Source organism: Leptodactylus fuscus, chromosome 1 (assembly GCF_031893055.1).
Source record: "Leptodactylus fuscus isolate aLepFus1 chromosome 1, aLepFus1.hap2, whole genome shotgun sequence".
NCBI lineage: Eukaryota > Metazoa > Chordata > Amphibia > Anura > Leptodactylidae > Leptodactylus > Leptodactylus fuscus.
The window spans coordinates 323,611,326-323,635,296 of NC_134265.1; the positions used below are offsets into that span (position 1 = coordinate 323,611,326).

Consider the following 23,971-nt stretch of genomic DNA (forward strand, 5'->3'; position numbering starts at 1 on the left):
TGAGCCTTTAAACAACAGTGTTTTGGGCACTTGTGGTGAGTTGAGCCTTTAACCAGCAGAGATTTAGTTTTTGGCCCTTTGGGTTAATTGAGCCTTGTAGCAGCAGTGTTTTAGGCCTTTTGGGTGACCCCTAAAAAAATTAGATTTCAGGCCCTTGGGGGGAGCCCTAAAACATTAATTTTCATGCCCTTGGGGGGGAGCCCTTAAACATAAATTTTCAGGCCCTTTGGGGGGAGCCCTAAAACATTAATGGGGCTTTTCAAGTATTAAATTACGGTGAAGGTGGTGGTGTTGGAGGAGGAGGACGAGTAAATTGTGTGCTGGCAGCAATACACCCTGCACCCCGCTTAATGTTGTGGCACTGTTGGCTGCCCCTCTCAAGTATATTATTGGAGTCGCGTTACTATGGAATTGATCCCCATCAGGATTTCCACGTCCACGTCCTCGCCCCCTTGTGCTACTGACGAAGGGCACTGCTGGTAGCCCCTCTCCAGTACCTGGACTGTGGACTGGATGCCCAGCTGGATTTTCACGTCCACGTCCTCGCCCTTGTCCCTTGGTGCTACTCTGATGCATCATTGGCAGGTTCACTGTATGTGCACACTGTTCCTGCAGTGTAGCTCTGAAAAGAGCTGTTGTTTCAGAATATTTTCCTGCCTAGAAAAAGCTAAAATCTCTTTATCACCCTCAGAACAATCTCTCCTTATCTCCCCAAACATGGCTGACACTATTCTTATGAATCAGAGGTCACCTGATTTCGGCAGCCAATGGCTTTTTCCTATTTTTTTTCAATGCCTATGTTGTCGTAGTTCCTGTCCCACCTCCCTGGCATAGTTGTTGGTACAAAAAAAAGCGCCAGGGAAGGTGGGAGGGGAAACAAATTTTTACTGCGTTTGACGCCTGGTATTCGATAGGCGATATTCTAATAGGGGCATATCTAGAAAAGACTGAGCCTTATGGCAAATTTTTGACGTGGGCCCTCCCCCAATGTGGCATAGTACCCCCTTTCCTGACCCCCACATGGTATTAATCCCAATTTATATTATAATGTCCCAAAGTGGCCTCATAGACAGTATAATATCCCAGAGTTCTATCTCTATAAGAGTAGGGGTATTGGATGATCTTGACAGTTATAAAGATTTGTTATAGTGTTGTCTTCCATTCTTATAGTGCCCCTCTCCCCATACCCAGTACAATAGGGGAGCGTTTTATAGCCATGGGAAGATGTAATGCCATCACAATCACTGCTATAGAAATGGGAGGTAAGATACATTTGTCCCATTTTCCGCCTGTGTTACAGTGCTGGGGTATTTTTATCTTTTTTAGGCATCATTTTTCATAATCACCTTATTCTCTCAGTGAGGTAATGTGCGGAGCACACTCGATCCATAATGCTGTCTATCCTATGAATAATTGGACAATGTCTATACATCTTTCTCAAGCTAAATGAGGGCCCCTGTTCAGTTGGTGTCAGGGTTATTTATTTCGCTGTTCAGTTTCCAGCAGTAATAGCATTACCTTCCCCTACTGTGAATACCAAACTTGGAAGAAAATTTTATCTTTAGGTCAGTAACGTGGAACTTTGCAAATTTATACTGGAGCCGGTATCACTGACAGAGCTGAGAAACAAGTGACCTCAATTCAGAGACTGGCAGGATATAGGAATCTTTTATATTACCCATTGAAGACATTGTACTAGGAGGGTTTATTAACTTTTTTAGACCCTATATAGGTGGAAGAGATGAAGGGGCTAAAGGAGTTGTCCATGTTTTGGGCCTAGCCATGTGGAGATCAGGTGAAGTGTAAAATGAAGAAAAAAGTATACTCATCTGTCCGCAGTGCTCTATTGTCTGTCACCAGTGTCCATTTGGTCTTGAACTAGGGCCTGGAGGACAAAAGTCTTGTTCGCTACATGACCACTGAGACCAAACAGTTGCATCAGCCATTGCTGGCGTGATATCAGTGATGTCATTAGTCACTGGAGAAGGACAGGTGATGTCACTTGCATATGTCATGGGTTCCTTACCAGTGACCACTGACACAGATGAGGACTTCAGGCAACGAAGACATGAGCATTGAACACTGGTGGAGGACAATGGAGCATCAAGAACAGGATAGTATTTTTTTTTATGTTATACCTTCCCCTGCTTCCACATGGGTTTGTTCATGTCCTGGACAACTCATTTAAGGTAGTTGTCTACCTTGGGCAATTGTGTTTTGGTAGTGGTATCCCCAAAAAGTAAGGGACCTCACTGAGCAACTGTAACATTCTATATAAGGTTCAAGAAAAGACAAAGGTCTATCAAGTCCAACCTACTATTGATTCAGAGGAAAGTAAAACCCCTTATGAGACGGATGCCAATTGCACCATATTAGTGTAAAGAAAATTCCTTCATAACTCCAAATAATCAGAATAAGCCACAGGATCAATGTTTCAGAAATCTAATACCTATAACATATAACAATAAAATTTTCAATAATTTAGGAATCCAGTGCCCTCCTGAACTTGTTTTCGAACTGAATAGCCCATACTATAACCCACCCATTCCCTTGAATACCTTGCTTGCCCTCCTCTCCACCTTTTCTAGTTCACCTTCTTGAAGTCAGAAACCCAAAATTTTACACAATATTCCATGTGTGATCTGGCTCTTGAACTGTAAAGAGCATGTATGCCTCTATACCCATCTATACGTTGGCGTACACTTCCTATCACAGCAACTCTACCATAGGGGAATGCAGTAAACAGAGCCCATTAAAATCAGTTTACAGTAAGGACAGCGAGACTATGGACCTCACTGCCCCAGGATGTGGTGATGGTGGATTCATTGTGCAAAGAGGGCCTGGATCACTTTCTTAAATGTAAAAAATATTAAAGGTTTTAGATTTGGGTAAAGACAAGTTGATCCAGTGTTTTATACTTATTGTCGGATTTGGCGTTGGGAAGGAATTTTTTCACCTTCCATGGGACAAGTGGCCTCAGCCTCATTGGGCTATTTCCCTTCATCTGGATCAACGTTGTAGTGTTACAGGTTGGACTTCATGGACCTGTGTCTTCATCCAATCTCATCGACTACTACTGCAGAAGGCAGTCCCTCACTAGCTAGCTCTAGACTGTCAGGAACGCCCTTCTGATGGTGGGCAGAGATCGGTGCCGAAACTAACGGCACTGATATCTAAAGCCTGGGGGCAAATAACGGGAAAGCTGACTGTCGGCTTTCTAATGGTATATAAAACTGGATGTGCAGGAGGACATGAAAGTTCCTCTTTAAGCTACAGATAAGATAGATGTCTATTATTTATCCTATAGTTCCCTAGGTGCATTAAATCTTCTACACTTGTATCCGCTTCAATCTGCATAACATAAATTACGTGATGCGATCTTTCTCCATATAGGTTTTTGCATTTATGGGCACATTTCCAAAATCACGAGGGACTCAAAAAACCATTACCAGTAAAATCTTCACTTCCAATGAACACTTTTCGCGTGGCTCAGGATAATTCAATCATTGAGTATCAGCTCATTATCTTTTATCTGCTTTTTGTGGGATTTTGCCAGCCATTTAGTCCAGGCCACTCTGTGAGCGGCGTGTAAATGACACAACTATATCTCAAACAATCTAAGTCCAATTTGAGCCCAATTCTGCTTTCTGTTTACTCCTTATCTGTCCTGCTGTGATTTTTTTTTCGCTTCTTCAAGTCTTGCTAAATAGTCACAATAACCTTCAGCAATCAAGCACATAGTTTGTTTCCCAGGACATAAAGTTTCTATTTTCTCATTTAATGCTCTTTTTTAGTAGCCGCTCATTCCAATTAAAGTTGATGAAGGAAGCCATAGAATCTGAAACTCGTAAAATTGTACAGCCATGGGTTTGGACTATTAGTCGCCAAAACATCGCAAGTATTTGTTTAGCTACACTCCGCTTATTCAGACACGTAAACACGTTCAGAGTGAGCGGCGTAAAACACAATCCCATAGACTTCAATGTGTGTTGGTTTTGCGTGCGCTACACATTGAAATCAATAGGAGGCTTTTAAACCCATTGAGTGACAGCCGTAGCTTGTATTATACATGAATGGCCTGGTCTTATGGCCAAACCATTTATTGCATTTTTGCCATTGACACAAACCAAGAACTATAACTTATTCTTCTGTCAGAGGTCTTGTTTTTTGCATGACAAGTTGTAGTTTTTAATGTAACCCTTTAGGGGTACATATATCTCATTGCTTTATTTTTCTCAACACTTTCTGGGAAGTCCACATTGGATTTTCCATCGGCAAATACCAAACGTGAACAGAGCCTTAGAGACATATTTCATAAACTAATAAAGCAAAAACGACCCATGTTCTTACCTGTGAATGATGTGATGTTTCTGTAAATAATCCAGGGCCAGTGATAATTCACATATATAAAGTTTCACAGCGTCTTCACTAAAATGGACGTTCTGCTGCAAATGATAGCGAAGATCTCCTCCTAAGAGCAGGTCTACAACCATAAACATGTCCTCTTCATCTTGGAAAGAATACCTGCAAGATAATGTGGTTGTAACATGTTTAATATTGTTATTATAGGAGATGGAATAGAATAAGCAACACGTGCAATAGATATCACTATGTGCAAAGATTGTAGGGAGAGGCTAAATGCAGTCCCAGCAGAAAAACAGATAGAATCCATGTATGTAGGGTTATATAGCCAGACAACATATTGCACAGAAAGACCCTGCAGATATTTCCCCATAAAAGCATGCCAAAACTATTAGGTAACTATTGTGGATAAACTGTCATGTGCATATGTAATAGGACATAGACATAAGACATTTGTCAATTTGATGATGGATGAATGGATGTTGGGTGTCATCATGGGGTGTATACAGGATTTTCGCCCAATTAACCATCTGCTGCTGTCAAATCAGCCCCCTACCACCGATACTACTACTAATTCCCCCACACCCCCAGGTCTCATACAAGTACCACCATTTTTCTGCTGAACCAGACTTTGATTATGACGATACGTATTGGCATCATCATGAAAGTCCCAACACAAAAAGGGAGCAACAGTGCTCAGCGCTAGTGAGAGATGAAGAAGGAGTATATGTTCGCTTATATATAGTCCTCCTGGCCACTACCTTACCGCCCTCATGCTGCACAAGCCTGCACACAGTTACAACCACCCCTTTGCATATGGCCCTGGATGTGATGGTTCGCCTGCTCATTTATGGATCCTGACCAAGTGTTATGAGCAGTTTCCCTATTAAGGTATTTATTTTCTTACTTATTTAGGGCTATCATATTACACAGCACCTTATAGATATTATCAACCCTGTCCCAAGAAGGGCTCCCAATCTAAATCCCATATCAGTATGTCTTTGGAAACCCATGCAAATGTAAGTCCGGGCCAGCAGGTAACAAGGATCCGCGACTAGGAGACAGACGCACACTGGCAGGTATATAACACAATTTACTTATGGAAAATGGGAAGGAATCAACAAAATAAAACTAAGTTACATATAACAGTATGAGGATAACGCACGCTATAAACTGGCCCTAGCTGTCCCTGAGATACTTGTACGGTACCGGGTTTATACAGTCTCTCAGCTCTCTGTGGTGCTCCCTCGATGCAGGCCTGTCCAGGAACTAAGCAGACTCTGTCTTGCTTCTGTCTTGGGTGAAGGTCTGAACAAAGTCCAAGGCACAGTCCGGCTTTAGTCTCCAGAACAATCTCCACAACACTGCCGCTTTCTCCAGTCAGTCTCTGCAGTGTTTCAGGCCTTCTACTATGGCCTACAGCAGCAATGGCCTCTCACAGGTCCTCACAGCACACACTCTGGGCCCACACCACGCTGCTCACGTCACTTCCTCTGGACCGCACCATTTACCAAACAGAACAGGGTGATTATTGTCTCACAGTAGTACAGTCCCAGGCTATATTTCTTCACACCAGTAGATGGCAGCAAAACACCACTGTTAAGACAATAGGGGCTACTACTAACTGCTACATACCCCCCCAGTCGAATGTTGGCAGTCCCTGACAACAATAGCCCCATCAACACATTTCTGTAATCGCAATGTTGTGATGTAACGATGGACCGCTGGCCAAACAAACTCATTCTGGGCATAACGCACTGGCGGTACACCCGCTGTGGAGCGACTAGTCCGCCGCAAGCTTGTCATATCATCAGCAAGTGTAGAGGTCGGTCTCTCATTAGGACGGTCAGATATGGCAGTCGGGGGTGTCACTACTGTTGCAGGCCCAGTTACTGTCGGGGTGGTCACAGCTTCCACAACACCCCCGTTATCATCATCGTCATCCCACAACCAGGGCTCACTTGTGGAGGGGTGTGTCATAGTCACTTCCTCTCTGTCATTCTGAACTGGTCCCTGAGACTGACATGGGCGTAACATGTCACGGTGTAGCGTCCGCGTCTGCTTGGTCAGGGTATTTTGGACTTGGTAAACGGGACTATCAACATGAGGGTGGGCCACAATGCAGTAAGGGTCAGGTTCCCACCTACTGTCCAATTTCCCTAGTGGCTTCTTTACTCGTACCAAGACTAAGTCGCCCACTTTAAGAGGGGTGTCCTGCACCGGCCGATGATTAGGGTGAACTTGTTCTTGTAGTCTCTCACGTACTATCCGGTGGACAGTCTCTAATCTCTGACGGTGAGCCTGAATCCAAGTGGGCAGGCCTCGATAAGGAAATTCATCGGTGTCTTCGAGGTTGAGGTCTCCCACACCTTTTCCGGGTCGCCCAAAGAAGAGAACATATGGGGCGTACCCTGTGACAGAGTGGACTTGATTATTATAGGCCCATAGCAATTCAGGCAGGTACTGCGGCCATTGTCGCTTCTTGTCGGCTTCCAAGGTACGGATCATCTGAAGTAATGTGCGGTTAAATCGTTCACATGCCCCGTTCCCCTGTGGATGGTATGGGGTGGTGCGTGACTTTTTCATTCCATAAATACGTTGCACTTCTTGCATGACTCGCCCCTCAAAGCAGGCGCCTTGGTCAGAGTGAATGCGTTGAGGGCAGCCGTACACTCGTATGAAGTGGTGACACAGGGCCTCAGCAGCCGACTCAGCAGTCTGGTCCTTTGTTGCAACGGCTACAGCAAATTTGGTAAAGTGATCTACCATAACTAAGCAATACTGATGCCCACTTGCAGAATATCCCACGGCGAGATAGTCAATCATCAATACTTCAAGTGGCTCTTTCGTCACTATGGTCTGTGTTGGAGCCCTCTGTTCAACTGCTTTGTTGATTTCGCATGCTCTGCAATCACGACATACTTCTTCAACAATGAAGCGGAGACTCGGACAGAAGATCAATCGTTGGAGCCACCTAAAGGTCTTCTCAGCTCCAAAGTGACCATTCCTACGATGTACCTCGGCGGCTAGTGGACGGGCCAGATCAGTAGTCACTACAATTTGATAACAGGCGTCAATTTCAGTTGGCAAGTATACACGCCGTCGTAGGATCCCGTCCCTCATCTCCAATCGGTTCCACTGCCCCAGTACCGCTAATACTTCGGGTGACAGCTGGTCTCTTTCATCAGTAGTAGGCTTGCACCCCTTTTTAACACAACGGCATAACAGTGCCAGGCTTGGATCACGTTGCTGGAGCCCAATCCATTCTTGGTGGGATGGGCCCAGGAAGGGAGCTACTTGAGTTCCCAGTATTTCGCTCTGTCGAGCAGTCACCACCTTCTGGGAAAACTGGGTGAAATCAGGTACCTCTGTTGATTCTAATTCTTGATCTATGTCCCCGACCGGTGGTTGGGTGGTGACTCGGGACAATGCATCGGCATTCTGATTCTCATTTTTGGAGCGATATTTCACACTGTAGCGGTACTTAGAAAGTCGGGCCATCCACCGTTGCTCCAGGGCACCTAGCTTTGCATTATCCAAATGTGCCAGTGGATTGTTGTCTGTCAACACTTGTACTTCTGCCCCGGTGAGGTACCCCGCAAACTTCTCAGTCATTGCCCACACAAGGGCTAATAACTCCAAGCGGAAGGAGCTGTAATTAGCAGGGTTTCTTTCAGAGTCTCGTAATGACCGGCTGCCATATGCGATCACTCTTTCTTCTCCATTCTGGATTTGGGAGAGTACTGCCCCAAGACCATATTGGCTGGCGTCTGTATAAAGCTGAAAGGGTAGATGGTAATCAGCATATGCCAGAATTGGAGGGTTGGTCAAAGCATCTTTCAGAGTTTGAAATGCTCTCTCTTGTTCGATACCCCAAGGCACGCATTGAGCCTTCGGACCCCTAGCGGTATTCCTCAATAGCGCATTCAGTGGTTCAGCTTTGTGTGCAAAGTCTTTCACAAACCGCCTGTAATATCCAGCAAGCCCTAAGAAGGCACGGACCTCTCGTAGGGTGGTAGGAGTGGGCCAGTCTCGCACAGCCGCAATCTTCTCACTGGATGGCTGCACTCCACGTCCTGATATTCGATGTCCCAAATATTCAATTTCTTCCTGTAACAGGCGACACTTACTGGGCTTCAACTTCAAACCGTGCTCTCTCAGTCTCCTAAAAACCTGCCCCAGCTTCTGAAGATGATCTTCGAATGTAGCGGAATAGACAATGATGTCATCAAGGTAAATCAGAGTGAATTCGAAATTGAAATCGCCCAGACATTTCTCCATGAGCCGTTGGAATGTACCCGGGGCATTGGTCAGACCAAAAGGCATACGGTTGAACTCATATAGACCCATTGGGAGGATGAAAGCCGTCTTCCCTTTGTCTTTCTCACTCATGGGGACCTGCCAGTAGCCACTTGCTAAATCCAGGGACGAGAAGTAACGGGCCTTGCCTAAGGCCGTAAGCGATTCTTCAATACGGGGGAGCGGGTAAGAGTCACGTACAGTGCAGGAGTTCAGTCTACGATAATCCACGCAGAACCTTAAAGATCCGTCCTTCTTTTTGACTAACACCACTGGTGCAGCCCAAGGGCTTTGACTCTCTCTAACAACTCCATTCTCCAGCATTGAATTCAGCAGATCTTTCACTTCTTGGTACTGTTGGGGTGGTATCTGCCGATATCTCTCTCGGATGGGAGCCGCATCTCCAGTGGGTATTTCGTGATAGATTCCCTGTGCACAGCCAAAGTCATTCTCATGTCGTGCAAATGAGGCCTTGTGTTCTCCTAGCAACTGGTCTATCTTTCTGACTTGATCAGTGGTGAATCGGGAAACATTTAACTTCATCCGTTCCCGCAGCAACCGCCCTTCTTCATGGGAGACAATGAGCCCTTCTGCTTCTGTGGACACGGTCACTGACCATTCCCCCTTCCCGGACGGGGTCAGTTCTAAAGGTGTCGCCTTTCGTATTTCAGCTGGGACAGCATAGACCTTGGCAAGGAGGCTACCTGGAGTCAGATCTAAACTCTGGTTATGGGTATTGACACACCGCACCAACACTCTCCCCTGGGTTACCACAGACAAGGAGCGAGCCACAAGCACATTAGTGCACCCGTTCTGGTTAGATAATGGGTCAATCATGACAGAGAGGCCTTCTAATTTCCGGGTGGTGCCCAGTGGGAGCGATATAATAGTCTCTCTTTCAGCTGGTAGTGTTATCTTGGTGTGATGAGGAACAGTAATACAGCCCACGGGCTGTTCTCCACCGGTGGCTCTCTGCAGTCCACACATCCTTATTAATCGCTGTAAGGCAGCCCGAGTGGGTTGGTGAGCAGTAGCTTCTCTCCAATAATTATGCCCATCTCTAGCAAACAGCAGGTGGTCCATGTCCTTCAGAATATTCATCCCTAAAATTACGGGGATCTGTTTATCATAGCCCTCCTGGACTACGATAATACCTCTTCTGCCTAAGTCTCGGCCGCATATGTTCACGTCCATCCAGACTACTCCGCATACCGGGACAGGTAGGTTATTGGCTGCCACCACACTCACAAACATCTCAGGGTCATACTGGGCAGACTGTTGGAAGTACCGTTCATAACATTCTCTTCCCATAGTGGTAACCTGTGATCCCGTATCTATCATTCCAGTAACAAGAACATCATTCATCTTGACCTGCAATACTGGGCTTGCTGCAATCAGTGTATCATCAGGGCTCTTAACTTCCTTCACTCTTTTATTCCCTTCCAACGCATGCCCCGCTGCGCTGGAACCTTCTAGTTTAAAGGCGGCTGTCTTGGGAACTTGTCTGGGCATTTTGCAGCGACATGTCCCAGTCTTCCACACACCCAGCACTGGATCTCTCGCCGAGGTGGTCGTCTCTCTGGGCCCCCTCGGTAGACCCAACGTTCTCGGTCCTGTTCTGGGCCCCCTCGGTAGGCCCCTGACACTCCACTCTCAGGTACTTTATTCACTCTTCCTCCTTCATAGCCTCTCTTGGCCTGCTGTGCATAATCTTCGCAGCGCTTTGTTAGGTATTCTACTTGTACCTGTAGTTTCTGAATAATGGACTCCAGGTCTCCGGCTTTTCCTATAGCTGCTGCTTCGGCCCCTTGACTTAGTGTGACACTCTGTCTCACCTGTGGCTCTGTCACTTTACTATTCGCACGGTAAATTGCCTCCACCCGTATGTCACTGAAGGTAGATTGTGGCCGTCTCCTTATCTCATCTTGCATTGCCTCTGCTATGATCTTGTCACGTATTCCTATGACAAACTGGTCTCGGAGAGTACGGTCATAGTCGGCTATAGCGTTGGTTCCCCCTTTTTCCCTAACGTCATTGAGTAGTTCTTGTAGGGCATTGGCATACTGAGGGAGAGTTTCAGTTTCTGACTGGGTTCGCTGAAAGAACCTGACCTTTAGGGAACCTAATGATGCTGTCTCTCCATAAATGGTCTCTAACAAAGTCACTACTTCATCAAATGTCTTTTTCTCATTAGCTGGTTGTAGCCTGACAGTCGTCTTGGCGTCCCCTGTCAGCGTCAGTGTGGCTAACTGTACTATCACATCTGGTGCAATGTCATATATCTGCTGTAAGCCTCGTATCTGATCTGCCCATTCAGCTACCGTCATATTACATCCATTAAATTTTGTCACTTGGCTCATCACTGAGCCCGGTGGCACCATTCTCCTTCCTGGTAAAACAGCTACATTGGGACTATCAGCTGGGGCGCCTGAGCTTGACCCGGCAGAGGTTCCCTCTTCCCTGTCCGACATGTCTCCTGAGCTACGGATCCTGCCGACTACGCCAAAATGTAAGTCCGGGCCAGCAGGTAACAAGGATCCGCGACTAGGAGACAGACGCACACTGGCAGGTATATAACACAATTTACTTATGGAAAATGGGAAGGAATCAACAAAATAAAACTAAGTTACATATAACAGTATGAGGATAACGCACGCTATAAACTGGCCCTAGCTGTCCCTGAGATACTTGTACGGTACCGGGTTTATACAGTCTCTCAGCTCTCTGTGGTGCTCCCTCGATGCAGGCCTGTCCAGGAACTAAGCAGACTCTGTCTTGCTTCTGTCTTGGGTGAAGGTCTGAACAAAGTCCAAGGCACAGTCCGGCTTTAGTCTCCAGAACAATCTCCACAACACTGCCGCTTTCTCCAGTCAGTCTCTGCAGTGTTTCAGGCCTTCTACTATGGCCTACAGCAGCAATGGCCTCTCACAGGTCCTCACAGCACACACTCTGGGCCCACACCACGCTGCTCACGTCACTTCCTCTGGACCGCACCATTTACCAAACAGAACAGGGTGATTATTGTCTCACAGTAGTACAGTCCCAGGCTATATTTCTTCACACCAGTAGATGGCAGCAAAACACCACTGTTAAGACAATAGGGGCTACTACTAACTGCTACACAAACACAGAGAGAACATACAAACTTCTTGCAGATGTTGTCCTTGGATGGGTTCAAACTTAGGACTCCTGCACTGCAAGGCAACAGTGCTAACCCCTGAGACCCTGTGCTGGTGGATACAGGCAGTTTTTGTTTTTAAAAAGCTGGACATCTCATGACACTTATGGGACATTTCATAGCTACCGTATATACTCGAGTATAAGCCGACCCGAATATAAGCCGAGGCCCCTAATTTTACCACAAAAAACTGGGAAAACTTATTGACCCGAGTATAAGCTGAGGGGGGGGATGCAGCAGCTACTGGAAAATTTCAAAAATTAAAATGGTCAGAGTTTTTGGGTGCAGTAGATGCTGGGTGCTGGGGAAGGGGAGGGGATGTTTTGGTTGTCTGTCTGCCAATTCCCTGAGCTTGAGGACTGGTTCCCCCCCCCCCCCACTTGGAATTCAGCCTGGCTGAATATAGGGTATCTGCAGTGCTCCTATTAACTCCTTCCTGACAGAAGAGGAGCACTGCAGATACCCTATATTCAGTAGACCGGGCACTTTCAGACACAGGGATACCTAATGTGTTTGTGTTTCATAGTAATTTTCTATTTTTGTATGTATCCTAGGGAAAGGAATGATTTACAACTTTTTTTAAATTTTTTTTTAAATCTTCTTTTTCCCCCCACTATTTTATGGGAGATTCTATGCATTGATATTGCGGCTGGTCATAGACCCCTGAAAAATTCGGCTTATACTCGAGTATATACGGTAGATTGTTTGTGTACAAGCAGGACTTTTTTCTCTGCATTTTTCAGCAGACCCCATTATAGTCTACGGGGTCCGCAGGTTTCCCTGATTGACCCCCAACGAAGGTGTGAACCTAGTGTTAGTAGAGTTGTTTCGAAACAATCAAAAAAGGAAGATGGACACATCTGTTTGTAAGAGGTGCAGCTCTCGCCCTCAACAACTAGCAAACTACTGGAAGACTGTCTTTTATGATCACAAGTTGTATACAGTGGACAGAGGACTATACATTGTACTGGTGGTGCCTGGAGTTGTAGCTCTATTCTCATTCTTTTTAATAGAATATGACTAATATTTGGATTCTGATGGAAGAAACAGCAGTCATCAGCTACACAGGGTCCAGCCTGATCTGATACTGATGACATCACCTATGGATAGGTCATTAGTATCCATATTTCTTATGTCTTGGACAATCCATATAAAACAGTAAATTGAAAAGTTCCATAACTTTATTCCATATTCACCACTTCAATCACGCTTAACGCATTGCAGTATACCCTTATACAAAGTGATAAATTAACACCCAATAAATGAAGATAAATCCCCCCAAATCTAGGAGAATTTGTCACGCTGAGGTTATCTATCATCCTCATGATGCCACTGTATTTCTTAAAGCTTCTTATAAGCTTAGAGTCCAATAACATAAAGAAAGTCAAGCAATTCTCAGCCAGTAAAGTTGATTATATTGAATTTTATTTATAACCTGGTTTCATGATTTATAACGGTAAGACGGATATCAAATTACACGGATGAATGAAAAGTGATGGAACAGGCAGGAAATCATGACTAGATGAAGAGCAAAGTCCTAGGACGTGTGCTTAAAGGGGAAGTCCACTCAGGAGAAAGAACTGTAAAAATCCCTGTGGGTGTGATAGGTTTCTTACCCTTAGGCCATTTGAAGATGACCATGTCGGATTTAAATTAAAAACACATCCCCATGTTCCCCTGTGAGCTGCCCATGCACGGGCCGTGCTTCCATGGCTCCTTTCATTAAATGAATAGTGAGCTTGACAAATGTAAAGAACTGAAACAGGAAAAATATTGGAAATGTGTATAAATTTTTGACTTCTCCTGTAACATATTACATATGATACTTGTACATTTACTACAGATCTAAGTTTATGTTCATGGAACAACCATTTGTTGTTTGTACATTGTAAGGCAGCCCTTCTCTGCTAAAATTTACCTACAATATTTACTACAGTATGTAAAGTTTTTGTGTTAAAATTGCTTTTTAAAAATTTTTGGTGATTTTTTAAAATAAATTTTCCATTTCTAAATTGAAATTTTTTTTAGTTTTCACTCTGGCCACTGTGCCCAGTCTCTGCCTGGGATTTCCCTTCCCAATTCTGCTTTAAAAATACCGGTGGACCCCATTATAGTCTATGGGGTCCGTGGGTTTCCAAAGTGGGTTCTCAAGCAGACACCCCAAACTGAAACCCGAACACAGGTGTGAACCTAGTGTAACATAGGGTTCACCATTTAATATAGTTGATAGACATAGCTAATCTCCTCCCACCCTAAATACAGGTCACAGAGCATGCCCACAATTGTCTGCCATAGAAGACTACAGATTTCTTTGTCCATGTTTCTGCTGTAAAGCATATCTCTGAATTCTATTAACGGCAGCTTAGGTAGAATAGCCACTACAACAATTATGTATAAAAAAGTAAAGAAAATCTATGGATCAGTAAATAAGAACAGATTAGAATTCGATGATACATAGAGTTGTAACTAGAAGCTCCTGGACCCAGGTGCAAAATTTGTAACATGGTCCCCACTTACCATGTGTATAATACTTGGATCTTAATATGCTGTAATGAGGCCTTTGGGCTCCCTCAGCCCTCATGGTCCGCACCCCTTAAAGCTACGCAGTATCAGAATCTGGTTTTAATTAGTTTGAATAAAGTAGGGGATCCAATCCTTTATATGAAGTCGTCCCTGCTGTTCAGTAATGAATTTGTACACAAGCTAATTATCTCATGTATTCCCATGTAATGAATGTGCTTTATGGAGGCCTCTATAACTTATTATTATTTCATTTAGACTTGGGTAATTAATATCAATTAGTAGAGCAGTTCAATTTTTGCTTCTGACACCCAACACAAGGCTCTACATGGAAAGGAATTGTTACTTCTAGCAAGCAATTACAAGACTTTCAATAAAATAAACAACTACAGTTAGGCCTGGTTCACATCTGCGTTTGCATGGGGACACCCTAAACGGAATAACAAACACATTGACAAGCGGTGAGCTTGTGAAAGTACATGGACCCCATAGACTATAATGGAGTCTGTGTGTTTTCCACTGTCTGCACGAGTCATGCGGAGAGAAAAGCTACTTTACAAACTACTTTCCTCTCCGCATGACTCCTGAGGACACCACGCGGAAAACACACGGACCCCTTTATAGTCTATGAGGTCCAGGTATTCCGTTCATGGGGTCCCCATGCAGACTCCCTGAACGGAATACCGAACGCAGATGTGAAACGGGCCTAAGACCCCCGGGATCCACGGGGAATAGGTTCCAAGCCAAACTGGGGATACCGAAAACCACCACATCAAATAACACACTCCTTCACCAGGCATGGGAGGTCTGGCATCTGTAGCAGTAGAAGTTGATATGGCGTATCTATTGGTGGAGAATCAAGGAGAAGTATATAGGTATATACACATGCAGAAAATAAGTGGCGTGCAAGCTCAAACCTTCTACAAAATCATAGAGGGGCTGTCTCCGATAAAAAACAACCCCTTTAAATAGCCTGTCTAAGCTTGTAATTGGAAGAGCAGCTCTGGAGCACAAATACTGCCCTGACAAGTCAAATGTTGAACATACTGAGAGAAGATGACAATTTCTAACCACAATTGACTAGAAAATATACTGACTGTCATTCCGTATACCATGTATATCCTATAGGTCATATGTCATGTTGATTTTCTTATTTTTTTTCAGAAACAGAAATCTGATCATAACTGTATAAATGCTACAGGTTAACAGTTAAGTACAGTTCTATTATGTGGAAAGAGTCGCTGCCGGATTTGTGCTATTTTTTGACCTTTAGATAATTGGAAATGATGACATTTCAGTAAATGATGCTCTTTTTCATAGACTTTTCATGCAATCCTATGGAATGTATTCACATCCTCTGATTTTGTATAGTAATATTCAGCATATAGTTCTCAGAGGAAAAGTTTTACTTACATTATTACCATGGCAAACAAACCCAGTTTGCTATCTAAGGCCACGTTCACACAGTCATTGTTTGGTCAGTATTCTGCAGTTATTTACTTGATTCTTTTCTCCAGCCGCTCACTCAGGTTACCCCCAGCTACCCTCAAGATACTAAGCAGGGGCGTAACTACCGGGGTAGCGGCTGCCACAGGGCCCGGGACATTAGGGGGCCTGAAGACCGCCACTACTGCTGTTTTTTTTAAAAACATTTTTTATAATAGGCCGTTACCGGCTGAAGTTATTCCAGTCAGTAACGGGCCCTATTTAACTACAGATCCTGGCAGGGGCCAGGATCGGTAAGTGACACCGCAGGCCCCACAGCCACTATTATTATACACAGGGGTCTTTTCAGACCCCCGAGTATAATGATCGGAGGCCCAGGAGAGGTAAGGGAACATAAAAAAAACACTGTTACTTGTCTCTCCTGGCTCCAGAAGGCTTCAGACCTACTTCAGTGCCATCCATGACATCACTTGACTGGCGCCTGAATCCTTGTGCGTCGCAATGCAGGCCCCCAGGTCACATGACATCCCAGACGTCATTGAACATGGCCGCCATCAGCGGAAAGTGCTGCGGAGCCAGGGATAGATAAGTAACAGTGTTTTTTATGTTTGTATCCCCCTCCCTTGGGTCTCCCCAGAGTATAATTGTTCATGGGTGTCCACAATGAAGCATAATACTGGGTGAAGGGGCCACTATGGGGTATAATACTGTGTGCAGGGGCCACTATGGAGCATAATAATGTGTGCAGGGGCCACTAGGGGATATATTACTGTGTGCAGGGGCCACTGGGGTACAATACTGTGTGCAGGGGGCACTATTGGGCATAATAGTGTGTGCAGGGACCAATAATACTATGTGAAGGGATCACTAATACTGTGCGCAGGGGGCACTATTGGGCATAATACTGTGTGCAGGGACCACTATGAGGCATAATACTGTGCGCAGGGACCACTATGGGGCATAATACTGTGTGCAGGGACCACTATGGGACATAATACTGTGTGCAGGGACCACTATGGGGCATAATACTGTGTGCAGGGACCACTATGGGGTATAATAATGTGTGCAGGGACCACTATGGGGCATAATAATGTGTGCAGGGACCACTATGGGGCATAATAATGTGTGCAGAGGCCACTGTGGATGTGTTAAAAGCTGTAGATGGTGTAACATGGCAAAATGAATATTCTAATCCCTTTGCTTGTCTTTATTTTACTTGCTGCTCTTTGTATCACTGTTATTTACATGCAATGAATCCATGGACAAACTACATTTCCCATGATTCATCTGCCCACTCTCACTCCCTGTATAACCCTCCCTTCTCCACTCTCCCCTGCAATGAAATCACAGTTAATAAATCACTCCCACATCTGAGGTCACCTGAAACTGTGATATGTTGTTTGCTAGCTGCACTGCTCACAGGGAGGAGTAGTAATCTTGCGAATGAAATATTACAGCTGAGGTCAATGACCTGAAAATAAATCAGATAACCTTTGCTGAATTTAAAAAGGATATATGTATATATATATATATATATATATATATATATATGTGTGTGTGTGTTTCGTATAGATGCATCCTTTTATTTGGCACATAAATTTTTAAAAAAATTGGATAATCCCTTTAACAGCTGTCAATCTAAATATGAAGGCAATACAATGGTTCAGCTGTTATACTGATCTAGTATTTCTCAGATCCAGTATCCATTACTTCTCAGATCCAAATTTGAGGACTTTGATAATGTTGTAGCTTATAATATTCTTCTTATCCTGTGATGGATGACTGCAAGGAACATTGATAATGCTAATGTGGTTAATATATCTGACGTCAATATTAATATATATGACATCAGTGCAGTGTGAAGGTGAACGGAAAAAGGACAGCATACTTCCAACAGGCCCGAGGGGTCAGACAAGGCTGTAGCCTGAGCCCAACGCTCTTCAACATCTACATCAATGAACTGTCCACAGCCCTGGAGACCTCACCAATCCCAGGCCTCACCCTGAACGACCAGAAGGTGAAGTTCCTGCTATATGCCGATGACCTGCTGATCATGTCCCCCACCCAGAAAGACCTCCAAGAGAACCTATCAGTGCTGGAAAAATTCAGCACAACATGGGCCCTCCCCATCAACCACAAGAAAACCAAAATCATGGTACTCCAGAAGAAGGGCCACAACAAAGCCCCCCACCCCTAAATTCGAACTGAACGGCTCCAGTATGAACTGGAGAAAACCAACAGCTACACCTACCTGGGGCTGGAGCTCAGCCAATCAGGAAGCTTCAAAGTAGCAATAGAAACCCTGAAAGCAAAAGCCTGCAGAACCTTCTACGCCATCAGAAGACAACTGTACCACCTCAAACCACCGGTGAGGGTCTGTCTGAAGATATTCGCTGCAGTCATCGCTCCAATCCTTCTCTACAGCAGTGAGGTTTGGGGCCTGGCTACCTACCCAGACCAGCCAAAATGGGACTCTAGCCCAACAGAGAACTTCCACCTGGAGTTCTGCAAATACCTGCTCCTTGTCCACCGCAACACCTCCAACACAGCTTGCAGGGCAGAGCTAGGCAGGTTCCCCCTATGGCTCACCATACAGAAGACAGAAGAGGACACTAGCGTTCCAGGCACACATTCAGGGCAGCAACCCCGACTCCTACCACCACCAAACCTGGCTAAGCCACAGAGACCTGAACAAATCCGACACCCCCCAACCAAACAACAACCAACCGCCAAACCAAAAACACCAACAGATGATGACCTAGGCCCAAATAAAGGCGACCACAGAGGCAAACAGAGAGCAGTACATCGAAGAATGGAGAAACTCATTAAATAACTCCAAGAAACTCACCATGTACCAATCCCTACAAAGGGACTACACCATGGCCACCTACTTGGAGAAAATACACCACCCCAAACACAGACAAACCCTGAGCCGGTACAGACTGAGCACCCACAACCTAGAGATTGAAACAGGGTGACACAGGGAGACGTACAAGCCACGGGAGAACAGACTATGTCAAAACTGCGACCAAGGGGCCCTAGAAGACAAAGCCCATTTCCTTCTAAGCTGCACTAAATACTCAGCTGTGAGGGCCGCCTACTACCAAAGACATTCTGCCAAATCCTAGACTTCACATCTGCAGACGAGAAGGGGAAACTCTACATCCTACTGGGAGAAGAGGAGTCCACTATTAAGATCGCTGCCCAACACGTGTCCAGCTGTCACCAAACAAGAGAAAGAGAAGACCGCTTGAACTATCAGACCACCCACCCCTCATGGACTATTAAACCCCCCACCCAAAGACCGTAAAGACCTCCCTACCGCACACCCACCGTTACCCACACGTCCCAAACAAGAACGATGAGACGCCAAGGACACACTAACCCAACCAAACTCCAACCTACGCACCCCATAAACACACCCTTACCCCACCCCCAACCATTCTTTGCTTTGGCAACACCAAATGTTTTTTCTTCGGTAATGTATTTGTATTTGTATCTGCATCATTTAGGGGAAATTCATAAAGGCTGTAAAAATTATTTTTTTTAATAGGAGAGAGTATATCAGGAAGAAACAGAAAGCCACAAAATGTCCCTCGGACTTTCCTGTACTACCGATTAGGTCCAGTGCACATCTGAATTCGGTATTCCGTTCAAGGAGTCCGCTTGGGCCCCCCCCAACGGAACACCGAACACATTAAAAAGTGTTGAGTAATGAAACCACGGAGACCTCAAAGACTATAAAGCCTGCTGCTTGTGTGCACTCTGTCATTCCTCACCCCCACCCTGTTAGATGATTCCTACTAGTGTATATGTGTACATATGTATATATTGTGGGGAATCGCTCAGGTAGATGCTTGTAGCAGTGCAGGAAACAGGGACACAGACACTGGGTTGCACACAAGTTCAACCAAAACAAAAACCTTCTCGGCTGAGAACTAACTTATACATAAGGAAACTTTTCCCTGACTATACAGGAGACTGGCTACCAGTCTGCCACCATGGCAACAACAACAACAGGTGGCACAGTACCTGCTTTGTAGGTTTGGTATGGAGAGGTCAGCTCTGTCAGTGTGGTGCCACAGCTCCTAGTCCTCACACCCAGACTATTATCAGGCCTTGATTACCCAGCTGACCTCCCTGGTGTGGGCCTTTACCAAACACCCTTTAGCTGCCTGGCTGGGACTTTCTCACAATATATATAAATATATATATATATATATATATATATATATATATATATATATATATATATATATTGCTCAAACCAAGTACTCAGTGAGGCCATTGATAGCCTGCATCGATCACATGCCATTGATGTGATGTCACCACTACAGCCTTGTCAATAAACATGTACAGCAGGGTGCAGGAGGTATGCAGCTGTTATTTTTTTAAAGACATCCCCTGTCTGTTGTCCATTTTTATCTAACCTCCAGACAACCCCTTTAAGGATACAGTATTGGAATACACAAACAGTAATCTCTTCTATAGACTTGTTTAATATGATGCTTAAATAGATTTTACAGGAAAAAAACATATCTGCATTCTTCAAAAGCCACTGTCACATCTGTCCACAGCTTACTGTAAATCTGACGCTTAGTCCCTTTCTGCAATACCAGACCCAACCTATAGGCATGGGGGCGCTGTTCTTAAAGAAGCAGCCATGTTTTTCTAATCCTGTACACACCATTAATCCGCTGTTCATGCATCAGTAGTGGTTTTAGGATTACAAAAATTCATCACTGGAAGGGGTGTAATGTACGATGATGTCGCTACCAGGGAAGGCAATTACATTAGACTCCTCTATAGTTGACTACTATATGTGTAAAGTATTTGATTGATATTCCTATACATAATGTGTTTGCCTTTGTAATGGTTATATGATTACCTTGATAATTGTATTCCCATGCAAATGCAGAAAAGATTAATGGCTGCCATTTGTTTGATTAAAAGTAGTGACTATATATATCTATGATATTATATGTTACAAGGAAACTATACCTCCCAATATGGTGCGGCAAACATAACCGGGTTGGTGGAGATGGTGAAAGGTCCTCTTTAAAAGAGTTGTCTCAAGAGTGCCGCCTAGTCCCAGAAAAGCAGTGCACAAAGTCTGCAGGACCAATGGAGAAAGCCAACCACATCATTGAACTATCTCCATCAGTTCCGCAGACTTTCAATGGAGAGAGACACTCATTCTTTGGATTGGTGGCTGCTTTGCCACATAAGACAACAGTATTATAGGCGGCGCGTGGTATTTTGCAAGGCTGTTACATGGTTATGGCATCTCCATTCTAGAGCGGTTTTAGGGTTCACACAATTTGCAATAACTTACTACAGCAAGAAACACCTTAAAAATGAATAACTTCTGTTATCCAGCAGACAGCACTAGCAGAAGATTACTGCATACAGATGCGTACAGCTCTTGTTATATTCAGTACAAGCTATATCAATCTGTATGCAGTCAGAAGAACCTGGCAGTAGTCGCAGATAGACAGGTTTGTCATTGATGTCTAGAATTGTCTGTACTGTTTCTGTATACTGATACATTACTAACACAAGCACTCACACCATTATTTCTGTGCTTTTACTTTACTTTTGCTATTACCATGTCCTGTTACATCACTAAGCTTAATATTCCTGTTACTTTTTATGGTCTCTGTATTGCGACATCAGTGAATTTAACATACCTGTATAATATACCTGTACTGTGACATCACTGTGTGTATTATCTCTGTACTATGACATCACTGTGTGTATTATCCCTGTACTGTGACATCACTGTGTGTATTATCCCTGTACTGTGACATCACTGTTCCATATACATATGCTGTGACATTATTATCCCTGTATTATGACATCATTACATTTATTTTGCCTGTGCTGTGACTTCACTGTAGTTTTAATCCCTGTACTATGACATCATTGTGTCTCTTATCCCTGTATTTGTATTGTACCAGTACAGTTACTTTGATGTATTAGAGCACTGTTGTACATTTCGAATCGGGGTTTGGCGCTTGAAGCTTCAATGTACATGCCCCTATTACTTTAGGAACATAATGTTTAGGAATATTTTAATTGATTGTTATTTTAGTGCTATAGATCACTGATCCAACATATTTTATAATAATGAAGTTAGAAAAACCTAGATACTCCTGATCTGACTGTCTCTTTGCTTAGAATATCATGCCACATTTCAAGTACCAGAAATCTACAACCAGTGTCAAAGGGGTTAAATAATTCAGGAAATCTGGGATGGTTTGAGCTCACATACTTTACAAAAGGGATCTTCTTGCTTGTTTGTATATCACATCAGAATCTCCTTATGAATACACTTCACCTCTAAGAATAAGAATCTATAGGTGTTTCCTTGTGCGCAAATGATTATGTTGAGTTAATCCTTGTTCTAATGATTGTTACATAGAAGAGGAGCAGCCTATAACTAAGTGCGGTACAATGCTTACATCAGTGTTACATTACTGATAATCCAATATACAGCCTTTCTCCAAATAGGATTAAAAATTCAGTCATTCCTGTGTTGTTAGTCCATTGGTATCACAACATAGTTTGCCTCAGGCAGCAGAGAGCCTAGGTTCACCCATGAATACACTTTTGATCCTGAATCATAGCATTAAGTTTAAAGAGGTTATGCATGTTTTTTTTTTATTCCTGTCCCTTCCATAGACTAAGGAAGCTATTTGGCTCGGCCTCCAGTTTGTATACCATACAGTGCAGAGAGCACAATGGAAGCTGAACTGCAGTACTGGTACCTGGCCACTGCTTCTGGCTCCATGTACTGTCTACTACACAAATCAGTGAACAGTAGATCGGACCTATAAAAACAAAACATCAGGGGCCCGCCAGGTCCCCTAATGTCCCAGCCCCTTTGGCAGCCACTACTGCTGCTACCCTGGTAGGTATGCTACTGATGACATCACTGTGTGTATTATCCCTGTACTGTGACATCACTGTGTATTATTCCTGTATTGTGACATCACTGTGTGTATTATCCCTGTACTGTGACATCACTGTGTGTATTATCCCTGTACTGTGACATCACTGTGTGTATTATCCCTGCACTGTGACATCACTGTGTGTATTATCCCTGTACTGTGACATCACTGTGTGTATTATCTCTGTACTGTGACATCACTGTGTGTATTATCTCTGTACTGTGACATCACTGTGTGTATTATCCCTGCACTGTGACATCACTGTGTTTATTATCTTTTTATTATGACATCTCTGTGTGCATGTTTAATCTCTTGCTGTCTCTGGATCATTGCCCAGAAACGTCCCGATCCAACTCTGTGGGGAAACATTTTATTGATCACAAGTTATGATCATTAACATATTATCTTAGTACATAAGCACACTATAGATATTGTTAAAATAAACATTGTTTACAGTTATTAAATTATGAAAAATGGTTAACAAAAATGTGTCACAGTATCTGCTTCGAATATTATGTCAGAATTTCAGCAATCTAGTATCAAAGGGGTTAAGTCAGACCTCACCAAAGGGTTCTTGGTACATGTACCTACAGTATGCCATATATCATAAGCTTATTATGGCTTGATTTAACATCTAAGAAAAAATCTATAGGTTTTGCCATATATAATTGATTGATTGTTACATACAGTAGAAGCTCGGCAGTACATAACGTCACATTAGTGATAACTGGTCACATTCATCTCATTGTCATCATAGGCAGGATTATTATGGGTTATTCATGGTGCACACATTAGGGAGTGGTACATGAGACATGGAACCTTCCTTTTGTGTCCTTAGAATTTTTGTATCAGGCTCCATCCCTTCTATCAGGTAATCAAATGTGTATCAGTGAACCTGGAAGGCCAATGGTGTACTTGCACCATGTTCTATGGTAGCAGGGGCCCCCTTGCTACAGCAAAAGCAGTCCTGCATTTGCTGTTCCAGGCAGTGGGTCCAGTCTGCCCCAACTCCAACTCATCGGTTTCCTCAGGACACCAATAAGCTGAAGACAATGGTGAAGCAGGGAGCTGTCCACTCCCTGCTTCACCATTTATCCCATCTAAACTCCAGGAGCTACAGGTGTGAAGTGATGACATCACTTATATTGTGCCAGAAGCTCCCTGAAGATTTTGCACCAGAGACAGCGGGGGAGGGAGGACAGGTGAGTAGAGT

At 44.0% G+C, this 23,971-nt stretch overlaps 1 protein-coding gene across 1 annotated transcript in view; it reads right to left on the minus strand.

Annotated features, from left to right (window-relative positions):
* The window catches only part of STK32B (serine/threonine kinase 32B), a 182,542-nt gene that overhangs the window by 93,706 nt on the left and 64,865 nt on the right, over positions 1 to 23,971 (minus strand). The window contains exon 4 of the mRNA XM_075260817.1: positions 4,351 to 4,524. Within this exon, the coding sequence (XP_075116918.1) occupies positions 4,351 to 4,524 (174 nt within the window). The remainder of the gene's footprint in view (positions 1 to 4,350; positions 4,525 to 23,971) is intronic.